At 41.0% G+C, this 24,534-nt stretch overlaps 1 protein-coding gene across 1 annotated transcript in view; it reads right to left on the minus strand.

Moving 5' to 3' along the window:
- PRKN (parkin RBR E3 ubiquitin protein ligase) overlaps nt 1-24,534 on the minus strand; it is a 1,393,859-nt gene that overhangs the window by 197,203 nt on the left and 1,172,122 nt on the right. Inside the window, exon 9 of the mRNA XM_030809943.1 lies at nt 5,307-5,456. Within this exon, the coding sequence (XP_030665803.1) occupies nt 5,307-5,456 (150 nt within the window). The remainder of the gene's footprint in view (nt 1-5,306; nt 5,457-24,534) is intronic.

The following is a 24,534-nucleotide window of genomic DNA, read 5'->3' on the forward strand; positions in this document are numbered from 1 at the left end:
ATAGTGTTTGTTTAAGGACAGAGTGACTGTTAGATGCCTTAAGAAATTCTATCGCATTTCCTTAACTTATGTTCACTAACGTGATTTTTGAAATTCTATTTTCATTTAAATGTGTATTTTTCTGCAGTTGCTACATTTTGTTTCCGGATTTCTAATTAAAAACAGAAAATTCCTCATCCAATTTCAAATCATTATTTTAATAAATTATCACCCAGACATATAATACCCCAAGACAACATCAAATAAGATAAAGATGTTTTATTTATAGAGAACTCAGAAGGTTTGATTGCCATAGCTTTCTGCATTCCCAGGTCAGTGAGTATAATGTATTCCATATTTTGTTGATGTTTTCCAGCACTAAACATGTCAACATTTTGCATCAGAGTCATAAAAGTTTGTGAGATAGTTCTGATGAATAGCAATAAGGCCAGAGAAAAAGAATAATGCATAACAGGAATCCTTCAGGAAATCAATTAATTTTTTTATGAGCAGTAGTAAAAATAGGATCTAGGGTTAGCAGAGTGAGGCTAGACTAGTATTTGATACCAAAATACATCCTCTGTTGCGTTCTATCTAGGTAAAAATATTCTGTGCTGAGTCAAAACTGAAATCTCAGTCCTCCCAAGAGTAAGACATTTTACATATCAGAATGTACTCTTTACTTGGCCATGTATGTAGCCTTTGGTAGAGCACATCAATTCTGTAAATTCTGCAGTACTTTCAGGTTTCAAATGGACTTTTTGTGGATCCCTGAACGTAGTGTTATTTTGGTTTTCTGAATTATATAGTATGTGTGCTATTAAAACACTGTATATTGTATAAGTATATAAAGGTGCTTACATATTTTTCAAAGAGCTCTTTGTTGGGGTAAGGTAAGCAGTTCTAATACTTGGATAAATGATGATTAATATTGGAAAATAGAAGTAATAGCTTATTGATATTACTCCTAGATTATTAAGATTCACTCAACCATTTATTGTATTCATTCAGTCATTCATTCATTCATACGCTTGATGAATGTTAAACACCAAATACATGATTCACCAAGAAGAATGAAAAGGCTTAGGACAGGAATATAAAGATAGGAAACCAGCGTAACACTGCAGCTTGAATCCTGGGAGGTAGTGCTTTCAAATAATTCTTTATAATGGTAATAAATTTGCTGGATCCATCCCACATTTATCAGGACTTTCCTAGGTGGACTGACATCATCATTTAAATGGAAATCCCGGTCTTCATTTATTAGTTAAGGTACATTGCTCCTCGGGGAACAGATAAGCCTGTGACACAGTGGAGCAAAGTGTCTGGAATCTGATTTTCCAATGGACATTCCCATATGTTTGAACAAAAGAGTCATAAATACTAACTATAGCACCTGTTTTACAGAAGCTCAACTAAAGACACAGAAGCCTTCAGATGGAAAGGATATACAACAGACACCATAGCTGTGTGGAAGACCACCCAGGCGCATGGTGGTGGGTGAAATGACTAGAAGATTAGAATCCTCTGGAGCCTAGAGCTCAACACATGGGTGTCTAGCTCCGAAAAATTTTAAGTCCCACAAATGACAGAGAATTTGGTTTTCAACTTTTTTACACGTCATTTTTTTTGTAACAGCTAACATTTCTTGCATACCCAGATAGTAAGAGTTGTACTTTTTCTATCTTGATAATTGAGGGAAAAAAATTAAGCACAGGTGAATTCACAGGTGTCTTAGAATAAATCTGTGAACCACATCCTGATAATCACTGGAGTTAATGATGTCTCGGGCTTTTTCCACATCTAGAACTCTGTAATTCTTCTATAGCTTTGCTACCAATGACTTTTCCTTGAACGATGTATCGAATGAGGCACTCACTTCTCCCCGAGGCAGCTTATTTTGTTCTTCATTGTCCATACCATTAGAGCAAAGAGTAAAAAGAGATTCATCTTCTTCTAACTTTTATGTATTGGGCCATGTTCTACTTCTGAAATGACATAATCTAACCACAATTTCTTCCAGACAATGGCTTTCCATTATACTCCTTAAACCCAGAAAAGATGGGCAGCTTACAAGGATGTACAAACCACAGCAAAACAACATGTATCAGGAAAAGGGGAAGAGAAAGAAGGAAACAAGTAAAGTCAGGAAACCAGTTTCCAAATCCATTGTGTTTATGACCTCTATATATGCTATAGGGAGCCCACAGATGTAGCTTTAGATTTTCTAGCAGTCAACTTTCAGAGGAAAACCTTATCAATTGGTTTAACATCCTTAAAGGCAACTTTCCTCAGGACAAGCATAAGTGTGCCTGGTACTCAGATCAGACTTGAATAGTCACCACTGTTCCTTGTGGAAAAGTCTGTTGGGATGTCCTGAACCACAGGCATCACATTTCCTGTGTAATGATCATAATATAAACAAATGGCATCATGGCAAAGTAGTATTTAGGAAAAGCAATTATTTGAAAGGCTAAAAATAATAAGGTCTAGGTGCCCAGTTTCCTGCTGTAGATCTGGCTACATCCTGGATTCTAGACTATTTGTAAGAGTATATCCAATGAAAGCCATGTAAGCAATCTTCCTTGAATGTTGGGTCTTTGGGTGAGATTTGGATAAATATTCATTAAGCTTTTGATTAAATATTAAATAAATCTGCACTTAACTCTATGCCAGGAACTATTCTAAGTATTTTACATTTATAATCTCATTTAGTATTCACAATAGTTTTATACAGAGTTGCTCATATATATCCTACTTTAGAGATAAGGAAACTGAGAAAGATGAAAACCACTAGTAGTTTGTGAAGTCAGGGTTTGAACTTCACACATTCAACACAACCTCCTTTTTTAATCACTGTGGAATTCCTTTAGCATTCAAGTTAGGTGAATATCCTTCTGTGAAAGTTTGGGATTTGAAGACAAAGGGTCCATTTATCTCTGCTGAGAAGCCAAAGCAATAGGAATGGACATAAGCTTGCAAAAGTGTATGGAGACTGGGGCAAAAAGACAGGGAGGGAAAGGAAGGCATACAGTTCAGTGCATCCTTTAGAAAATCACTTTTATGTTCTTTTTTCAGCTTCTTCAAATTGCAAACTGTGGTGGTTTAAACTATGTTCATAAATTCTTTGACACTCTTTAAGATGGAGCCCAACTCCCTTCCCTTTGAGAGCTGGCTGGATCTAGTATCTCACTTCTAATGAATAAAGTGAGAGTGACAGGTGCAGCTTTGGGGATTTGGTCCTACAAGGCACTGTAGCTTCTCTCTGTTCTCTCTTTTGGACCACTTGCTCTGGGGAAAGCCAGCTGCCATCATGGGGACAAACAGCCTAAGACAAGGGCCATGTGGTGAGGAACTGTGGCCTTCTGACAGCAGCCAGTGATGAACTGAGGACTTTTTTTTGCCAACAGTCACGTGAATGAGCCACCTTGGAAGTAGATCCTCCAGCCCTAGTTAAGCCTCCAGATAACTGTGACCCCGCTAAACTGCAAACTCAGGAGGAACCCTGAGCCAGAACTACCCAGCGAAGCCACTCACGGGTGATTCCTGACCCTCAGAAACTCTGTGAGATGATACATTTCTATCATGTTAAATTGTTAGAATTTGGAATTGCTATGCAGTCATAGATAACTAATACACAAACCAACAAACACACCTCCAAAACCAACAAATCAAAACAAATTAAAATAAAGTAAGAATACACTACCTAGAATTGCCAAAGGACAAAGAAACCTTGAGAACATAGCTATCCTCCTTTAAGTAAAGCTTGTCTGCAAACTCTTTTAATCCAAAGATATTATAGCATTTTGATTCACTTCTAAAATAATTTGCCATGATTTGCAGTTTAAGTATGTATGTTATTTACTTACAATTTACTTGTATAAAAAAGGGAAGATAAAGATATTCAAGATTTCACATGACATAAACCCTTCAACATTCTTAACGCAAGGTCAACAACCAAATGCAAAAGATGGGCCAGCGAAATTCTCTACCTCCTAAGGAAAGTTAAAATCTTAAAATCCAGCTTTAGAGGATGGAACCACAGTAGGCAATTAGCAGGCAGAAGCACACAATTTAGCCAGTAGTTAAAAACAATTCGTTAAAAGCTCATTTTAAAAGGCAACATTTGCTAGCATTCTGATCCCAGAGGTTGGCAACCTGCTGAGGCCACACACAATCAGTGCAGATAATTCAGCACATGATGATGACTAAGGCTGGAGAGTGTGTCCTGATTTCCATCGTCTCCAGGGAGAGTAAACACTTGAGTTTTCATTCTAATGCAATCACGATTATGAATCCAGAGGTATTTCTTTCCACTTAGGCACCATGGTATCTCATTATTTTTCAACTTCCACTTCCTCTACACCATTGCTCAACCCAGGGTTTTATGAGCTCCACTGCATGACATACAGGAAGCTTTACTAAGGGGAACCAATGCTAGTTTATTCCTAGATGACTTACAGCGCTCAGCCCCAAATCAAGACTGGCTAATACACCTCTGCTATCTGTGCTCCTTCTTGCACAAAACTCATGAAGTTGCAATTGTAAAAGAAATGTTTCCCATCAAAATTCAATAGACTTTTATATGCACATACACTTTCTTACTTTTCCAGGCTGCATGAAATGTAATATCAGGATTACTATCCATTTGTCATTTTAACCTATAATTTAGTAAGCCTTTTTGTGTTTGAGTTATGCTTCTTCCCCCCTTGAGCCATCAGCTTGCAGCCATAGATTCATTCGAAAAGCCGGCCAGGTCACATGGTTTGACCTCTTAGAACAAACATTTTCCACATTTCTTATTCTGCTTCCATAAGAGACACCATTAGTTTTGTTCATCTCTATTTAAGATGATTTTTATGACACAATAACATTTCAAGTTTTCCACATTAACCTTCATTTTATTTCTTGAAATACTTAGGCAAACAATGTCACTAAGACGTCACTGATGGAGAATTCTTTCTCCTTCACTCCTGTCTACTTAAAGGCAACTCTGAAGAGAGAATAAATTTTTGCTCTGGATCAGCTGAGTGCTGGGAGAAAAGTTTAAAAGTCTGGCCTAGTGGCTCACAGCATCTTAAAGTAAATACTTCCATAAGCAACCAAAGCAGAAAATCTTAATATAACTGTTTTCCCCAAAATAAATACATAAATTTTCAAATCTGGAGTCCTATAAAGGAATTTAAAATCTATTTTCTTATACATAAGTTCAAAGATGTCTAAGTCCAAAGGGAAAATGAAAATAAAATAAAAATATAATCCCAGCCCATGTGCAAAAGCAAACAAGGACAGGAACACACCGCCCCAGGGGTGTTGGCAGTACTCACCCCACAGCCCAGGCCATTGCCCCCTTCGCAGGTGACTTTCCTCTGGTCAGGCTCCGGCAGCAGCCCCGCTCCACAGCCAGGGCGGGGGCATAACACGCCCCCCATCTGCAGGACACACTCCTCTGCACCATACTGCTGGTACCGGTTGTACTGCAAAACCCAAAAAGCAGATTGAGCTTTCAAACTGACTGCATATTTCAGCCAAAGGGTTAGGAGCTACAGTGTATAGGATTTCTTGGTTAACCAGTTTCAGTAAAATAATGCATGTATGTGTGTGTGGGGCGGGGAAGGCGGGGAGGGAGAGGGCCAGGGGGTTGATAGGGGAGGACAAATAAGGTTCAATGTAGAAAAAGTCTTACCAAATTCAACTGGCAAGACATATAAGTGAGTTTACTTCTTGCTTTTTTGTCTTCAGAAAATAGATTTTCCAAAGTTTTGTATTTTATAAGATTGCTTCTACCAACTAAATTTTAACAATCATATTTCGTATACATTTTAAGGAACATATTTATGCATTAAATGATGAATGCTTATAATACATAACTATCAATATTATAAAGCAATATATTTTCATGCCTCTATTTAAAATTCAACAAGGTTTTATAATTATTTTGAAAATCGGTCCAGCATTGCACCTCATAATGTTGGCAGCCCACACAATATCAGTGCACTAGAAGAAGACTAATGTTAAAGAATCACATTCTCCCTTTATCATTATTCTTATTCTTAAAGCATGATTTCTTGTGTCCCTGACATCATTTCTTCCTGTTACCATTTTGCTCAATTTCCTTTAATGGTTTCCCCAGCCTGCAAATAAATTCCACACTCCATCAGATCATTTTCAAGGTCTTCTTTGTGGCAGCCCTACATTTTTGATCTTACATTATTTGTAATATAAACTCAGATCAAGTCAAATAGGCTTGCTCGATTATTAATTAAATAATGCAACATTTATTGAGAGCCTACTACATTCCAGACTCTATCGAGGGGCTGGGGATACAGCGGTGAATGAACAAACTTCTCCGCCTTCATCCACAGCACTCTAACAGTCAATACCGAGAAGTTAGAATGTCTAGTATTTCCAATGGTGCTAAGTGAGGAAGAGAATAATCAACAGGGAAGAGGGAGAGTCCAAAGAAGGTGGAGATTTCAATTTAAAGAGGTGATTACAGAATGCCTTACAAAAGCAGGTGCCTTTAAGCAAATGTCTGAAGGAGATTAGAAATGCAAGTCACATGGATCCCTGGGGGAATAAGCATTCCAGACAAGCAGAGAACACTGTAAGGGGCCAGAGCCCCAGTGTGCTGATGTGGTTGGCTGTTCAGGGTACAGCAAGGGGGGCAGTGGGGCGGAAGCAGAGTGAACATGGAGGGAAAAAACAGAAGGTGAAGTTGGAGAGTTTGTGAGGATCTAGAATATGTAGTTCCCTGACAGCTGCTTTTAGAACCCTGGCTGTTATTCTGGAAGATACCAGAACCACTGCAGAACTCTGAGGCTGAGGCATGACATAATTTGACTAATATTTTAAAGACATCCACCTGGCTGCTATGTTCGGCATACCCTCTGGAGGGCCAGGGTGTAGGCAGGAAGCAGAGAAGCACCTAGGAGCTTATGTCAACATCTACGCAAAAGATGGCACTGGCTTGAACCAGGAAGGTAGTGCTGGAGGTAGGATCCGTGTTTGAATTCTGGGTATAAATTAAAGGGAGAAATTGCAGAATTTTCAGTCAGGTTGGATGCATGGTGTGATAGAAAAAGAGGAGTCAAGTGTGAGTGGAGTGTATTTCCCTGTTTCCTGAGAAGACAGGAGGCGGATGGGGGTGGGGACAACTGTGGAAGAAGAAAGGGTATGTGTGTGCGTGCGTGCGTCTGTGTGTGTATGTGTGTGTGTGTGTGTAGGGAGTTGAGGCATGAAATCATTATTCCTATTGTGCTCATGTTCAGTTTGATAAGCTATTACACAGTGATGTCAAAATTTCCAGTAGCTAATTGAATAAATAAGTGTAGTTTAGGGGAAAGGCATGGGTCCTAGATACAAATTTTGAAGTCATTAGCCTGAGCCTCTAATCCATTTTCTCATTCTTCTGTCCCCAGGAAAGAAAGAAAAAGATGACCTGGCCTCCTTGTAAACATGTGAATGGCATACACATACAGTACCTTTACCAGAAAAGAGGTCTAAGTGTTTGGATGGCAAGCAAACTAGAATCTCTGAATTTATGGGGTAAGGTTCTCTGGACAGTGTCATAAGCTGTGTAATTACCAGAGGATACAATGAAGATATTTCATCAAGCAATGAATGACGGTACAGTTTATGTAACTGAGAGATTGCATGTGAGTGATTACTGCATAGATTTCTTAGAGGCTTCATACATAACCCTTGCCCACAGCACAGCCCCAAATGCCAAGGAAGGACCTGAGGAGGCGCGCTGGCGACCTGAACGTCTCCAGGTCCTGCCTGAGTCTCAGGATTACCTGCATCCTTGAAATTATTCGTAAAGCTCGACACTAGGTTAGATCTATGACACTCTGACTGTGTTATGAGGTTAGATGTGATTATCCAACCTCTACGGGATAGGGGGAAGGTGAGAAAACACCAGCAAAGGAGACTGAGGAGCAGCAGCCTATGAGGCAGGTGAAAACTGAGGAGGACTCAGGTGTCCCGAAAGCCAAGGGAACACATCTCAAGGAGGCTGCCATGATGAGCTGTGGTTGGAGCTGGGTGTGTGGCTGCCATTGCGGTCTTGAAAAGTCATTTCGGTGGAGTCATGGAGCCAAAAGCCTTTGGAGTGGAGTCCAGAAAGACTCGGAGGAGAGAAATTCAAAGAAGTGAGAATAGACACTTTTTTAAAGGAGTTTTGCCTGAAAAAGGGAGCAGAGATGGGGGTGGCCACTGGATAGGACTCTGGGGTTGTAAAGGAGTTTCGAAAATGGAGAAATAACGATATGATACTATGCTGAAGGCAGGACTGAGACGAGAAGTGCAGAAGGACAGTTTAAGCCAGAGAAAGCTCTGTCCTTGAGTAGGTTGGAGGGGGCATCTAAAGGATGTGTGGAGGGTTGGCCTTCAGAGGGAAGGCAGCCACCCTTAGGAAGAGGAGGCCGGGCTGAGTGCTTAGGCCCAGGTGCAGACAGGCAGAGGGGGTACTGGGATTTGAGGAAGAAGAAACGTATGAGTGACGAAGGAAGGGGAGGGCGGAGGAAGTCAGTATCACTGCTGGGCGGCACCCAGGCCCTCCTGAGGTCAGAGATGATTAATGCAAAGGAAAACTCGTGAGCAGAGTCTTCTGTTTCTCTGCACCAACACTGAGCTGCAAAGGCAAAGTAGAAAGAATGCTGGATTTAAGTTTGGAGTTTTGCCGGAATTGTAAAAGGAAGCAGGACATCTCTCGATCACCTCCTGCATATGACTGTGAATGATCTCACAGTTATCCGCCAAGCCCCTGTCCCTCAGCTCTGTTCACTTCCTGCATGTGACTGTGAATAATCTCAGTTTCCACCAAGCCCCTCTGCCTCAGCTCTATTCATCTCCCACATGTGAATGATCTCACGGTGTGATCCAGCAAGCCCCTCTCCCTCAGCTCTGCTCACCTCCCGCATACCCGCATATGACTATGAATGATCTCAGTTTTCCCCAAGCCCCTCTCCCTCAGCTCTGCACCACCGAACTGCTCAACCTACTTTTTTGTCTTGACCTGTCCAAATCCTTCCATAGTGAAAAAAAAAAACAAAGAACTTTTTATTGTAAATATCACATAGAATAAGCTTAATACATTACAAAGTGACCAACTTTTTAAACACTACCCAGGCCAAGACACAGAACTTTACCAGGGCCGCCTGAAGCCCTCCATGTATCTATTCTCATCATAACACCTTCACCCCTTCCTAAAAGACACCATAGTTTTTTTTTTAGACGGAGTCTCGCTGTTACGAGGCTGGAGTGCAGTGGTGCAATCTCGGCTCACTGCAACCTCTGTCTCTTGGGTTCAAGTGATTCTCCTGCCTCAGCCTCCCGAGTAGCTGGGACTGCAGGTGTGTACCACCACACCCAGCTAGTTTTTGTATTTTTAGTAGGGACAGGGTTTCACCATGTTGGCCAGGGTGGTCTCTATCTCCTGACCTCGTGATCTGCTCACCTCAGCCTCCCAAAGTTGTAATCACTTTCTTGTTTTTCTTTATCACTCAAGGTTCATTTCTAAACACTACAGTTCATTTTGTCTGTTTTAAAGATGTGTTGTTTAGTCCATCACCCTCCGTTGTCTTTTTTTCCTTTCAATTTATCTGTTGAAGAAAGCAGGACTTGTGACCTCTAGAGTTTCCCAGTCTTCATTTTGCTGTGTATCCAATGTTGCAGTTTATAATGCACCTTGATAATTGTTTCCTATAAATTGATAATTGGTCTATAGGCTTCATTTAATTCAGCTTCTTTCCTGCCTTCTTTCCTCTCTCCCTACCCCCTCTCTTTTCCTCCTTTTTTCCTTCCTCCTTCATTCTCTTCCCTTCCTCCTTTTTCTGTCCCTCCCTCTATCCCTCTGTCCTCTTCTTTATCCTTGTCCTTCTTCTGTCTCTCTGTAATACTACTTCATAGATGGTGTTTTGTACTTCTATCAGGAAGATCATAATGTCTTCCTTCTTGAAAGTTTAGCAGTCATTAATATGCAGTAACTAGATTAATTTGTTGGGATTGAAAAATGATATTTTAATTCAAACATTCCTTCATTTATTCGTTAGATTAATTATTCTAACAAATGATTAATTAATTCTATTTTTTGGTTATCCAGTGGTATTGTTTGAGTAGGAAAGACAGTATAAAATATTTGATTCTTCTTTTCGATGAACATTTATAAACTCATAAACTTACACATATTATGTGTGAAGTGTGTTTTAACTCAATGCAGTGATTTCCTTCCTGAAGCACAACTATCTCATCTCTGGCCAATGGCAATCCCATCAAGTTGAGTTTCCATAACATGATCCTGACACCATTCAATAGCTTCCTCGCTATCTGCTATGGAAAATTACTCAGGTTCATCTTATACAGCTCCTGCCTCAGACCAGGAATTGCCTACTTTTAAAAGAAGCACTGCTTCTTAAAAATTTCGAGACCATAAATTGGGTGCTAGGCATGTTCAGTGGTCCTGTTAGGCATTGTTTCTAAGTCCTCTCAGTTCTTACTTTGAAGGACAGGTATCCCAGAACTACAAGCTTTTTACTTAACATTTGCTGTTTTACCTCTGTTGCTCCTTTCTTCCACACTGGTTCTCAAGAACACAGAAGATGACGTAATTACAATATTCCATAATTGCTCATTTGCTTTTTCTCACATTATATAATTTCAGAATAACAATACCATCACTGTGCCTATGATTTCTGAAAACTTCCAATATGTTTTCATATGCTCTACTCATTCTCCCATAAAATTTTTAAAATAATTATACTGTATCCACACCGTTAACACATGTGGCCATTTCAAACTATGCTCTCTTTCTCTTAACCTTCATGTTATCTTATTTCTACACACACACACACACACACACACACACACACACACACACACGCAGGCACAACCGTCAGTACTTATGTTGATGGTTGATGTTTTCCCAGTAATTTTGATTGCTTGAATCTTGTTCTCTAGTAAATTCCTCAGGAAGAGTTCCTGGGAAATATAGTCACTGAGTTCTTCCATAATAACAGTTTATTTAGGGCTTTTATTCTTGATAATGAGTTTGGCCAAATAAAAAATCTTTATATTATACATAAAAAGAATATATGGAATTATAGTTTCTTACAGTATACATATAAGGAAGATACAATCCTGATATATTATACATACAGGGATTGTATATATATATATATATATATGTCCACACACACTTATATTTATACATATTTCCCCCTTGAGTATCTGAAATCTCTTACTTCATGTTCTTCTGGTATAAAGTATTATGGATAAGCCTGAAAATAATATTTTTTTCCTTTGTAAATTAATTGCCCTCTTTTACCTAGATGCCCAAGGAATTTTCTCCATTTCTTTAGAATCCAGGAATTTTGTTAGAGTATATCTTGGTGCTGGTCATTTTTGGATCAATTTTCACAAGCATACTGTGTCAGGAAAGTTGTACTGAATTTAGTTTTCAGGGTTCACGCTGTTCTGTTGCTTTGCTGTTTTTCTTATGTCATTTCTACTATACGTATATTGGATCTTCTTTACCTCACTTCTAATTCCAACAGCTTATCTCAAATCCCTTTTTAATTTTCTTATTTGTGTTTTTTAGAATTTTCTTCATTTTTCATTTTCTATTTCTTTTAAGACAATATCTTTTATATGTATTTGTGTAATTTCTTAATAACTTGGTTCACCTTGAAAAGGTTATTTTGGCTTTCCTCTGATTTGAGGCATTCTTCCATTGTCCATAAGGATGCCATTTTGTTCTTCATTCACTGTATCATTTTAATAACCCTGTATGGGACTGAACCTTGCTTCTTTTCTGTTAGAGTTTTACCTTGTTCCTTTGCTGTTGCTCAGTTTTACATGAAATTAGTTCTCCTGAAATTTTACAAAGAGGTAGGATTCCGAAAAGCTGTGGACTTTTCTCTTCTGGTGTTTGAGGCAGTGTTCAAAAATATGGGGGCTTCCTTTCTGCAAACTCACAACTCTGTTACCCCATTTTTAACCAGACTATCTGCTTCCTTTTTTTCTTTTCTATTCTGAGCAAATTTCTGCTCAGTGTGGGGCTTTGTCCTGAGGGGGGCCTTTGGCTGGGTAAATCTGTGAGCGCATGAGACCTAAAGTGCTCCAAGCCTTTTAAACCTTATTACAGACTTTTGCACTCATTCCTCTATCCTTTTGTGCATCCACATGCCCTGAGTTTGGCATAGTACCTCGTCAATAGTTTGTAGACAGTAAATAATTATAAATTAATAAAATCTAACTCCATTAAGTGACAATTAATTAAAAAATTCTGATAAGATCATCAATAGCAATGGAAATTAATAACAGTAACTCAGGATTATTTTACGTACATAAATAATTTTTTAAAATAAGTTGCTCTTAAGTAATTGACTGTTTTCTCATTTGACAACACATCGCCTAGTCTATTTAATTTAGTTAATTTTATTACTATGACAATAGCTTTTATCTAGGAAGAAGTTAATCTATGGACAAAGTCCAATAACAATTTAGAAATTCTTGTTGACTGCATTCATAGTGGTCTCAAATATTGATGGAATTTTAAAAATTATGTCCCCCTTTCCATCATTAGCTAGGGAATTTATTAAAAATTATTGTTATTTATTTTGTTAATGATAAACTCAAGAGCATTTGAGCATATAATTCCTTTTTCAAAGGAAGACAAATATTTTAACATATGTGCCTGGGAATTTCTGATGATTAAAAAGTACACACAATACCTGAAATATGCCTACTGAAAGTATCACTTTTCAAAATTAACATTGTGACATTTATAAGAAAAACACTGACCTAGAACAAGGAATGTGCTAGTATTTGTAGAAAGCTTAATATACTAAGGAAATAATTTAGTCATGTAATTATATATCATTAGCAAAGATCCTTACTTAGTTACCTTTGAGATATAATCCACAGTTTTCATAGATCCTTTTAGCCATTTACTGGCACAGAGTTGAAAGTGCATTAATGGAGATTTGTGACAAACTAGCAGTAATACAGAATACTGTATTTATCTCAGTATAAAATATGTGCAGTAATGGTAAAGTAACTAATAAATCTACCCCAATTGGTGGAAGGGAAGAAACACTTCCCTTGATATTCTTGTATTGGTTCCAAGGGCTTTTTTACTTATTTTATAAACAGACTAACTTGGAGGAATGTGATTAATTTATAATGTGAACTGGGCTTATATAGAGTCCACCCTCAACTGAGCTCAAAAGTGGAAATTATCTAAAAAATCACTCATGCATGTTTTGTCTATGGAACGCACAGTGTGCATCTGTGTGTGTGTAGATATGCTAATTTTACATGTCAAACTATACTGAGAGTTTTAAGCTATTATTAAAAATAGTTTGCAAATTTCTAGATATGCTTTCATAAAGTGAATAATCCACAGACAACTAAAATAATTTTGAATTGATTGTACAATATTTGTGAAAATATTTGAAAATAAATGTAAATATTCACAAAGAATACTACTCTGAACCTAAGGAAAACAATAAATGTTTTTCTCCTGTATTTTATCAGATTATAGCAAAAAATACATTTCATTAGTATGCGTTATGTAGGTAGAATCTTGACTCATTGCTATACTTTCTATTTTATTTCTTTGGGGAGGAAATTATTCAGTCTTTATGTGTATGCTCATGGATTCTCTTAAGAATAAAAAGTATTCATTTTAAAGCATAAAATTCATAGAAGTTTCAATAAACTCATATTTTAAGAATTTAAATAATGGGTCATGGGAGAGTATAAAGAAATAGATACTGTATTTTGTTGGTCTGCAGGCAGTTAGGAGACCTGTATTTGGGTAGAAAAGTGTTCTATAATGAAGGAACGGTTGCAAGTTCAAGCCCCAGAAGGGCCAGTGAACTTCCCCTTTCTTGCTGGCTGTTGACTGCATGTTAAGTACATTAAAGGAACATGGGTGGTCACCTGAGAAGTGTGGCTATGGGGGAACCAAGCGTAAACATCCCCCATCACTGAAACACCATCCAAAAGGCCTCTCCTCTGTAGGAGGCGGCAGGCTGCTTCACTCTGATGCCTAATTTCAATGCTTTCATAGAAAAAGAAAAAAAGAAAGAATCTAATTTTAAAAACTGCTGGAAATGTGAAGTACAGTGATCCTAGGTAAAACTCAAGTCTGAGAAAAATGGCAAATGTTCTGTCAAAACGAGTCAATGCTTGCCAGCCATCCAGGAGCTACGTGGCCCCCTTTCAGGTCCTCCAAGCTAAGGAGGTTGATTTTGTGCTGTCATGGTGTTTCCCAGAGTATCCTTTTGGGGGCACTCAGGTACAGCTCTTGGGTTTCCTTTGCTTCCCCACACCACCCCATAAATTCTAGCTTTTGTTACATCTCAGCCAAAAGCACTTTGGGGACTCCCTCCCTGGGCTTCTCCCTCAATCCCTCCTAGAGCAGAGGCGTCCTGATCAGGCTTCTGTTCACTGAGCTACTGCTGTGAACCAAACCACAGCACCGACACTTTGCTGCTCGGTTAATTCTCTGTCCACTCTGTGAAGTGATGGATGTGGCCTCGGAGCCACAAAGAAGTATCATCTTTTGCTGACATCCACACAGGCAGAAAACCCACAGTGCTGCATTAGAACTAAGGCTGAAACTTTCAAGACCACGCTTTCCACAATACCCAGCTGCCTCTTTCTCTTATTCCTTTTATTAAAAAAAATTCAGTCAGGTGCAGTGACTCACGCCTGTAATCCCAGCACTTTGGGAGGCTGATGTGGGAGGATCGTTTGAGACCAGGAGTTTGAGGCCAGCCTAGGCAACACAGCAAGACTCCATTTCTACAAAAAATTTTTTAAAAAAATTACCTGGGCATAGTGGCATGTACCTGTAGTCCCAGCTACTCAGGAGGCTGAGGTGAGAGGATCATTTGAGCCTAGAAGTTCAAGGCTTCAGTGAGCTGTGATTACACCACTGCACTCTAGCTTGGGCAACAGAATAAGAGTTTCTCAAAAAAAAAAAAAAAAGATTCAGCTAACTATTCCTCTGTCATCTTTTAGAAACTAATGAAAAATAGTTTATTATAGAACTTCCTCTTTGGATTAAAAAAACTATAATAACGTCATAGAGGAACATCAGCTTATGATTTAGCCATTTCTCCTTGCTATGCAGATAATGTCCCATTTTCTATACGCATTAGAAAATTTTTTCAAAAAAGAAGCACTCCTTAGATTGTCAGTAATCTTCATCTTCCTTTTTTTTTCATTTGCAGGTAGTTAGCCTGAGAGTGTCTGTGACAGCCTAAGTGGTGGCCCCCATGACACTGCTGTTTTTCTTCTCTATTCTGTGGCTAATAATGTTTTCTTCATCCCTGAATATCTGTCAGCTACTGATGAAGCGAATTGGCTCAAGAAAGGGCTGGACCTTGTTAATTGCATAGAAAAAACTATCAAGATGGCTGAAATCAAATGCAAAGAGGCAACATCAAACAAGACCTAATAAAAAATTTAAAAAACCCAATAAACAAAAACACAAGCAGCAGATCATATCCGGAAGTACAGTTTATGAAGTTTTTTTTTTTTTCCAGGTATTTCAGGTGACCTAATGCCAAAAAGCATCTCATCTTCTAGTAGTTGTGGAATCTTCTGGAAAAGAGATCCAAATCAACTGGCTTCCTTGTCCCCTCTCCATGTGTGACACAGAGCAGCACCCACTGGAAGGGGAGGGCTACAAGGGCTGTTTTCCTCACAAGAGTTCCTACAGCTGATGTGACTTCAGAGACTCTTGTAGACTATGGCAAGAGGGTGGCGAAGCCTCTCCTGATGGAGCGCACTGCAGAAAGCAGGGTTGTCTGTGGCTGTAAACTATTTCACTCTTTGCTCTCGTCCCAGAGAAACAGCTTTAGGTAGCACCTAAATCTGCAAATCCAAGAGCCTTGCCCCTCAGATAAATGAGCTTTGCCTCTGCCTTCCTTGAAAGGAGCCGGGGCACAGGTCACCGCCACCATCCTCCTTCCTGGCTCCCTAGGCTTTTTCTTTCCCTGAATTCAGTATTTTCACCTCTCTTCCTTCTGCTCATTCTCTAGAAGCCCTTTGTCCAGTCCTGAAGCAACTGCGATGGTTTCTAGGTGATTCTGAGGGAAGGGTGACATGTCATTGTCTAGAAGTTTTGTGTAAGGCTACGGGTGGGGCAGTGAAATGGATTAGCTCCACTGAGCATTTAATGACCTAATTAGAACTTGGATGAACCAAAATATTTTTTAAAATCATCTGGATTGTATTAGATGGCTTCATATTTATAACTATCTGAAATGGACAAGCCTCTAACACTGAGGAAGCCTTCTGGGGTGAAGGCCGAGAAGCTGCCTTAATGCCAAGGCACACCTGAGCACAGGTAACAACAGCCAGGTGCTCTGGATGTCCACCTACGTCCCTCCAAAGATCATCACAATGCATCCCTCATGCCCCACATCATTGCTTCAGAGGCTCAAGCTGCCTGTCATTCTTATCACCCAAACTCTCAGTCCCATATGGGTCCATACGTTTCCTAATATCAGCCAATTTCCATGCTTCCCTCTCTCCTAAGCCCTTTTTCTGTGTCCCCTGAAATTCCTGTTCATGATAAACTAACTCCCCTGTATAATCAGCCTTTTGAAAGGTTTCCCTGTCCACACTGACTTAACTGAAACTGAACCATCTCCCTTGGAACCTTTTCAAGTGAAGGCTGCTTTTCATTTCATGTTCACATCCTTCAAGGCCAGAGGTGAAGCTGGCTGTCCCTTGGCTCCTTAACGACACCCCCAAATGCTTGGGTTCCTCTCTCTTGCAAAACCCACCATGCCTTTGAGACCCATGCTTCACCCTCACCTCCTTACTGCTGACCCCTGATCTCCCGGGCACAGCCCCTCATTCTTGGGGGACTGTAGCTTCAAGCTGTTCTCACCTTTTCTCCAATTCTTGTCATCATTCTGGGGACTTGCACTCCTGTATGAATCAGCCACCATCAATCTATTCTTTCTGTTTTACCTTATCGTCCTGCTGACTTTTTCTCATCCTTCTATTCTCACGCTCCATCCCCAGGCCCTGGCATCCTGAGAAATTGTACCACCTCTGAAATCCCAATTCCAAATATGTCTCTTTCTGATGATCACCTCTTATCTTTCCAAATCTCTTGCTAAAGTATGAACATTGCTTAAATTCTTCAACTTCATCAAGACTTCTAATTAACTGGCCCCACATTTCCTCTCCAGCCATGGGCCTCTCCAAGCCCACCTTCCTTCCTGGTCTGACAGCTTCCGTTATCCACCACCAGAAGCATTGCCTGGAAAACACAGATCTCCGTGGTCCTCTTTATCTGATGGCAAAATCGCAGGCCTGGAAAACATCACCTCCACCTTCCCTGGGCGTGCACCCCTGCAGCTGAACACAATGGCACGATGGCTTTCTCTTAAATAACTGACTACAAACTTCAAATGGGCATTTACAACTTCCTCAAGATTGTATTGTGTTTCTCTAGTGACATGTTTTCTCTTCTTTCTTCCCCTCAACCCGCCAAAAAAAAGGGGGTGAAATAAAAAAGATGAAATGAGGATAGTTACAAAAGCATAGGAGATAGAAGTTTTTACATAGCAAGGGTAAGAAATATTTTTATAAATGTTGGTAATAGTTATGATAATTAGTAGAATTAAGATAATAGTGAAGTAGTCATAGAAGAGAATGAATTCATTACTTTTATTTGGAGTTGCACCAATTTTTTGGTGCCTAAGACCAATGTAGGTAGGACCTGCCTCTCTCCAGCTGTCCATACTTTATATTTCACTGAGGAGAGAGGAATCATGGCCGGTGCCCTGATGTGCTCAACAGATGTTTCCTAAGCATATTCTAAGCGTCGAGTACTCTTCTGTGTGGAAGACACAGCACTGAAAAATGACATCTGCCTTCGTGGAGCCATCATACTCCATCTCTCTTCTTTGCATCCCTGCAACTACGAACACACCTGCACCTGCACTCACCCTCTCCAGCCCCTCTCACAACACAAAAAGTGGCCTTCCTCCTGTTAGGGGCCGATTCCTCCCTCTGTGCTGGATCTGAGCCCTTCTTGCCTTCCAAAGTACTTCTCTTCTTCAGTTCTTGGATCTGTCTCTCAAATCACCGGTAATTCATCTCTATGGAATCCTTCCTGTGAATGTAAAACAAGTTCTCATCCTTCAATCTTTAAAGAACTGTCTCGTGGTTGCTGCATTTCTCATTCTCTTCATAGCAAACCCTCTAGAAGGAACTATCCTCTCCTTCTGTTCACTCTTCATCCCATAAAACTCTGGCTCCTGCCTTTACGCATCCCCCAAAACTGCTCATTATGGTCATTTGTGATTTTTGCCACAGTGCCACAGGTGAAGGACGCTCCCTGACCTCATCTTCTGCAACCTCTCAGTAGCATTCAACACAAATCACCATTCCTCCTCTGGAAGGCCTGCCTTCTCGGCTTCCCCAACACCATAAATCGCCATTCCTCCTCTGGAAGGCTTGTCTTCTCGGCTTCCTCAACACCATAAATCGCCATTCTCCTCTGGAGGACCCACCTTCTTGGCTTCCTCAACACCACAAATCGCCATTCCTCCTCCGGAAGGCCCACCTTCTCACCTTCTCGGTTTCCTCAATACCATATGGCCCTGGATTGTCTTCTATTTTCCTTGAGGTTCCTTCTTGGTCTCCTTTGCTGGTTGCTACTCTTTACCCAATTTCCAAACGTTGGTGTTCCTGAGGGTTCATCCAATCATGGTATCTCCTTTCTTGGCTTCTTCTGAGAATCCCCATGGGTTTAAAATTTCCTCTACATGCTGGTAATTCCAAAGTTATCTCTCCATCTCGGACCTCAGGTCTCACTGTCCTCCAAGCTCCCACTCAGACATCCAAGTCCCGACTTATCTCCTTCTCCATGCTTCAGGCATAGCAAATGTGTTCAGAATTGAAGCTCTGATCCCATGCCTCTGATCTCACCTGCCCCATTTTCTCATCTCAGTCAAATAGAACTTTCAAACTCCTTCCTTTCCCTGACCCACAGCCAGTCAGTCACCAAGTCCTTGAATTCTGCCTCTCAAGATTCACTTCTTTTTGTCTCTGTTGCCAACTCTCTTAATCCAGAGCCTCTCCATATTGCAACAAGATTGACATACTCAAAATGTAATTTGGATAATGTTAACCCCTTGCTTAAACCTTCAAGGATTTCCCACTAAACTCAGAACAAAACCCATATGCTTAACCCTGGCGTCCATGGTCCAGGTGGCCTTCATCTTTTGGCTCTGTCCTTCCTGCTCAGTATTTTCCAGCTACCTTGGTTTAATTTAGTGTCTTGAATAAAGCAAGCTCTTCACTTCCTTGGGGGCACTGGATGTGTGCTTTCCTCTGCTTGGGATGCTCTTCTGCCCACTCCCATAATGCCAGCTCCTTCAATAGCTGGTGTCCCCTCAACGCTTAGTCTCAGTGCTCCTCAACCACCCCTCATCTAAAGTAGGTGACATCCCTATTTGTTTTCATCCTAGCATCAATTATCATCAGTAACTGTGACTTCCTCATTTACTATTTTTTTTTTTTTTTTTTTTTTTGAGATGGAGTCTCGCTCTGTCGCCCAGGCTGGAGTGCAGTGGCGCAATCTCGGCTCACTGCAAGCTCTGCCTCCTGGGTTCACGCCATTCTCCTGTCTCAGCCTCTCCGAGTAGCTGGGACTACAGGCGCCCACCACCACGCCCGGCTAATTTTTTGTATTTTTAGTAGAGACGGGGTTTCACCGTGGTTTCGATCTCCTGACCTCGTGATCCGCCCGCCTCGGCCTCCCAAAGTGCTGGGATTACAAGCGTGAGCCACCGCGCCCGGCCCCTCATTTACTATTTTATCCAACACTAGCACAATAATAGTACAAGAAGGTATTCAATACATTTTTGTTGAATGGATAAAGGTTATTTCCACAAAATTTTGGTGATTAAACCTAAGGTGGAGGAAGCTGGTATAAATGGAGGTACTTCTGAAATGCAATTGGTCCAAAGGCCCTGCAAACCTATGGACTCCAGACATCACACCTGATTTCTGCAGAGCTCACCTAGAACTGCAGAGTGACTTTAGTTTCCTACAATGTGATAATGTCTTTGCCAAAGACTTTGGACTAGGGGGAGGGAGTGTTGAAAGGTGCTATATGAATATGAATTGTGAACACAAATCAGAGAAGGGGCTAAGAAGCTAATATAAATGTATTATTTTAAGGAGTTTATTTTTATTTTGGGAAGGCAATGATACATAGTATTTAATTATTAATCCAAATCTAAAAAATCAAGATGCCTACTAAAGACCAATGAAAACAGAAAGGAACCACATACAAAGAAATTAGAGGGCTGCTGTGGGTCTCTGCCATCCAGTAATGAATTAGTAATTAACCAGCATCTTTGTAGATTTTATCAACTCACTTTCTAAGTGAGTATTACGCTTACTTTACTGTCTATTTTGTTGCCACTATGTAAAGCTGGAATATAAACAGCATTTAAAATCAGAGGAATTTTAATATAGCACTTAATATTTGCAACTTACTTGGCATCCTATTTATTTACAAATATGTTAAGAGATGATTGAGCTTCACTCTCCCTTGTCTACAAAAAGCTAAGTTAGAGAGAGAAAAATGATTTGTCCAAGGATGCTTGTAACAGACATTAATATAAACATTTTATTTTATCAAGTGATACCAGTTGCCTCAAGCATCCAGTGAGATCCCAAGAGTTTCACCAGCTCCTGGAGTAGCTGCCCCCGCCGCTGGCAGGAATGCTGGGACAAGAGCTCTCCGCTTCCTCTCGGGAGCCTCATTGCCACCATCTGCCTAGAGGCCAGTAGGTCTTGTCATGAATAATCAGGATATAAATGTCCCTGACTGATATGCCCTGTTCATGACCGTCACCAAAGAATGCCTGACTCCTGTGTCATCTCTCCAGGCTGAGCCCCAAGCTCCACATCCACTCTGTGTATCCTTTTTCCTACCACATATTCCAGCTGCCCTAAACCCTGAGACTCTTCCCCCATGCTTGGGCAATCAGCAGTAACTGCCCTATAACTGCAATCTGCTTTCTCAATGTTTTTCTTACATTCTTCCCTAACTGAAACAGGCGTGTACCCGAGGACACTACTTCACCTGCAGCACCCTCAAATGTTCTTGTGACTGCAATCCCAGTACCACAAAGCATTGCTGTACAGTGTTGTAAGTAAAACATTTTCCCTTTCTCCTTCTAAAACACTCCAACTTTCCAATTCAACCCATCAGCCTACACCATGCACTATTTCCCCTTCCGCAGTCAGCTACTGACATCCACTTCTCTCTCTTTCTCATTTCTCAAATCTTCAGTTTGCAATTCTGGAAGATCTCAGCGTGCACAGGGGTGATACTCCCAACTCTCCGACTTCCCAATTCCATGACCTCAACTTCTCTCGTCACCTTGTCCTCCATCTGAAATCAGACACACAGCCTCCCTAGGCCTCCGACCTCGTTGGTGCTGACCATGCAGCTCCTCCACAAGGTCAATGTGAAGTCTTTCATTCTTTGGCCAATGCCTGTTTGTCCAGTTCAACCCTTCTAGTACTCAAATCCCAAAAATTCTTTGAGCCACCAGCATCTGTAACCAACTTTCCCTGTCCTTTCTCTCATCTGGCTTCTCTGCTTGCCCAGCTGAAATTTCATGGTCAGTCATAATCACTCCCTTAGATTCACCCTCAGCTTACACTGTTGTTGTAACACTGTAAGATGAGATCCACCGTCAGCTTCTTAGCCTTCCTCTTGTTTTTGTTATATTTCAAAGGCAAAACTTCAATGTCAGTGCCTTTTCTGCATCTGTGCCTACACAGGTGAGTGGGTCAGAAAAACACCCAGTGGATTGACCTCACTCCAAATTCAACCATTTCCCAAGTTTATTCCCTCCTCACCCTCCTAAATGACAATTTCATTATCCTCTCCTGACATGGTTTGGCTGTGTCCCCACCCAAATTCTCATCTTGAATTGCAATCCCCATAATCCCCATGTGTCAAGGGCGGGACCGAGGGTGGAAGTGATTGGATCATGGGGGCGATTCCCCTATGATGTTCTCGTGATGGTGAATGAGTCCTCATGAGATCTGATGGTTGTATAATTGGCTGGCATTTCCCCTGCTTGCACTTTTCCCTCCTGCCGCCTTGTGAGAAGGTACCTTGCTTCCCCTTCGCCTTCTGCCATGATTCTAAGTTCCCTGAGGCCTCCCCAGTCATGTGGAACTGTGAGTCAATTAAACCTCTTTCCTTTATAAGTTACCCAGTCTCAGGTATTTGCTTATAGCAATGTGAGACCAGATTAATACATCTCCTTTCCCTCTAAAACTCTTCCTCCATCTGTACTCTCAGCTGATGACCTAGCTTCCTGTTTCACCAAGAAAAGAGAAACAACCAGCAGAGACCTTACGGAAGGTTTACCATCAAATCCAATGCTCATACGTCTGTGCCTGCATATTCTGCCTCCGCTACTGTTACCAGGCGGAACTGGCCACTCTCTTGTCCAAGCCCACGCCTACATCCAAGGACACTGCTCCTGAATTCTCCCTTCCCCCTTCTGCATCATCGATCTCCCAATTCCTCTACTGACTCATTACCATCAGTACATAGACATGCTGCAATTTTTCCCATTAAGAAAAATTTTCTTATTTCCATCCCTCAGCCACCTCATTTCTTTGCTTTCCTCTTCAGCTAAGTTCCCAGTTGCCAAAATTAAAATGTCTGTATTTGCCGTCTCCCACTCTTTGGTTCACCTCTCACATGAATCCATTCGAGGCAGGCTTTCCCCTCACCGTCCATGGTCAAGGTTACCAAGGACCTCCACATTGTGGAGTCCAGTGCTCATTTCTCATCCTTGTCCTTGCTGAGCATAGGACACAGATCATGATTCCTCCTCCTAAAGATGCCTTTTTCCTTTGGCTCCCAGGTCATGACACTTGCCTGGATTTTTTCCCACCTTATTATCATTATTATTTTTCTGAGACAGAGTCTTGCTCTGTCACCCAGGCTGGGGTGCACTGGCATGATACCGGCTCACTGCAATCTCCGCTTCCCAGGCTCAAGCAATTCTCCTGCCTCAGCCTCCTGAATAGCTGAGATTACAGGCACCCGCCACCACGTCCAGCTAGTTTTTGTATTTTTAGTAGAGACAGGGTTTCGCCATGTTGATCAGGCTGGTCTCAAACTCCTGACCTCAGGTGATCCATTTGGCTTAGCCTCCCAAAGATCTGGGATTACAGGGGTGCGCCACCATGCCTGGCCTCCTCCCACTTTATTGCAACCCTATCTTATGCAATGTGGCTCCTCCCTCTTTGTTTTGCTCAGTCCTCCTCCCCTCCCCTCCACCGTCACACTTGTTTCTAGACTATTGTGAATTTTAAAGCCAGGCATATGATCACACTGGAGCCTCTGTTGTTGCTTCGTCCACTCTGTGGAAATCTCCTTTCCCAGATGTCACCATGAGGCTTCTCTGGGTAACTTTCAGTCTTTATTCACCTGTCACCTGCTCAGTGAAACTTTCCCTTACCACCTTATATAAAATTTCACCTCTTCCTCCAGTATTCACTGTCCTTGTTTTTGTGTGTGTGTGTGTGACAGAGGGTCGCTCTGTAACAAAGACTAGAGTGCAGTGGCACAATCTTGGCTCACTGCAACCTCTACCTCCTGTGTTCAAATGATTCCCATGCCTCAGCCTCCAGAGTAGCTGGGATTACAGGCGTGCACCACCATGCCCAGCTAATATTTTGTATTTTTAGTAGAGATGTGGTTTCACTATTTCACTATGTTGGCCAGGCTGGTCTCGAACTTCTGGCCTCAAATGATCTGCCTGCCTTGGCCTCCCAAAGTGTTATTATTACAGGCGTGAGCCACCACACCTGAGTGCTGTCCTTTTTCATTTCCTTTTTCTCCATAGCAATGATAGCCATTTAACATAATATACACTAAATGTGTTTATGTGTATATAATATGGTTTTCTCTAAGTAGAATATGGAGATTTTTCACTCCTCTATCCCTATAACCTAGGATGGTATATAGCACATAGTAGGTACTCAGTAAGTATCAGCTGAAAGAAAGAAGGAAGTGTGTGTATGTCTGTGTGTGTGTGTGTGTGTGTGTGTGTGTGTGTTTTAGGAAACAGAGATCAATATTGCTGTGATGCACTACATTACCAAAACTAATCGTAGTGATATTAATTTTGATTATGGCTCAATTAAATTTCTAGGAGAATGCAAAGTGACCTGACCTTTATAAAGCAGATCTGAGGAGATGATTACTGTTGGCTTCTTTCCTTACTAATTACCCATGGACTGTAAAACAAAAATGGAAACACTCTGCAAATATTGGTACAAGTTCGAAGAGAAGACTCCATTATCTGAGCAGAACTGTCAGGGTAACCACCAGTGATTCTTGCTTTAAGAAGTCTTTAGGCTTTCACTGGAAAATGGCTGTGAGATCCAGGTGTCTTCATAAGGAGTTATGTTTGGGAGAGTCAGTTGTCAACTTTTACCTGCAATGCGGGATAACTGATTTCG

This window comes from Nomascus leucogenys, chromosome 3 (assembly GCF_006542625.1).
Source record: "Nomascus leucogenys isolate Asia chromosome 3, Asia_NLE_v1, whole genome shotgun sequence".
Classification (NCBI taxonomy): domain Eukaryota; kingdom Metazoa; phylum Chordata; class Mammalia; order Primates; family Hylobatidae; genus Nomascus; species Nomascus leucogenys.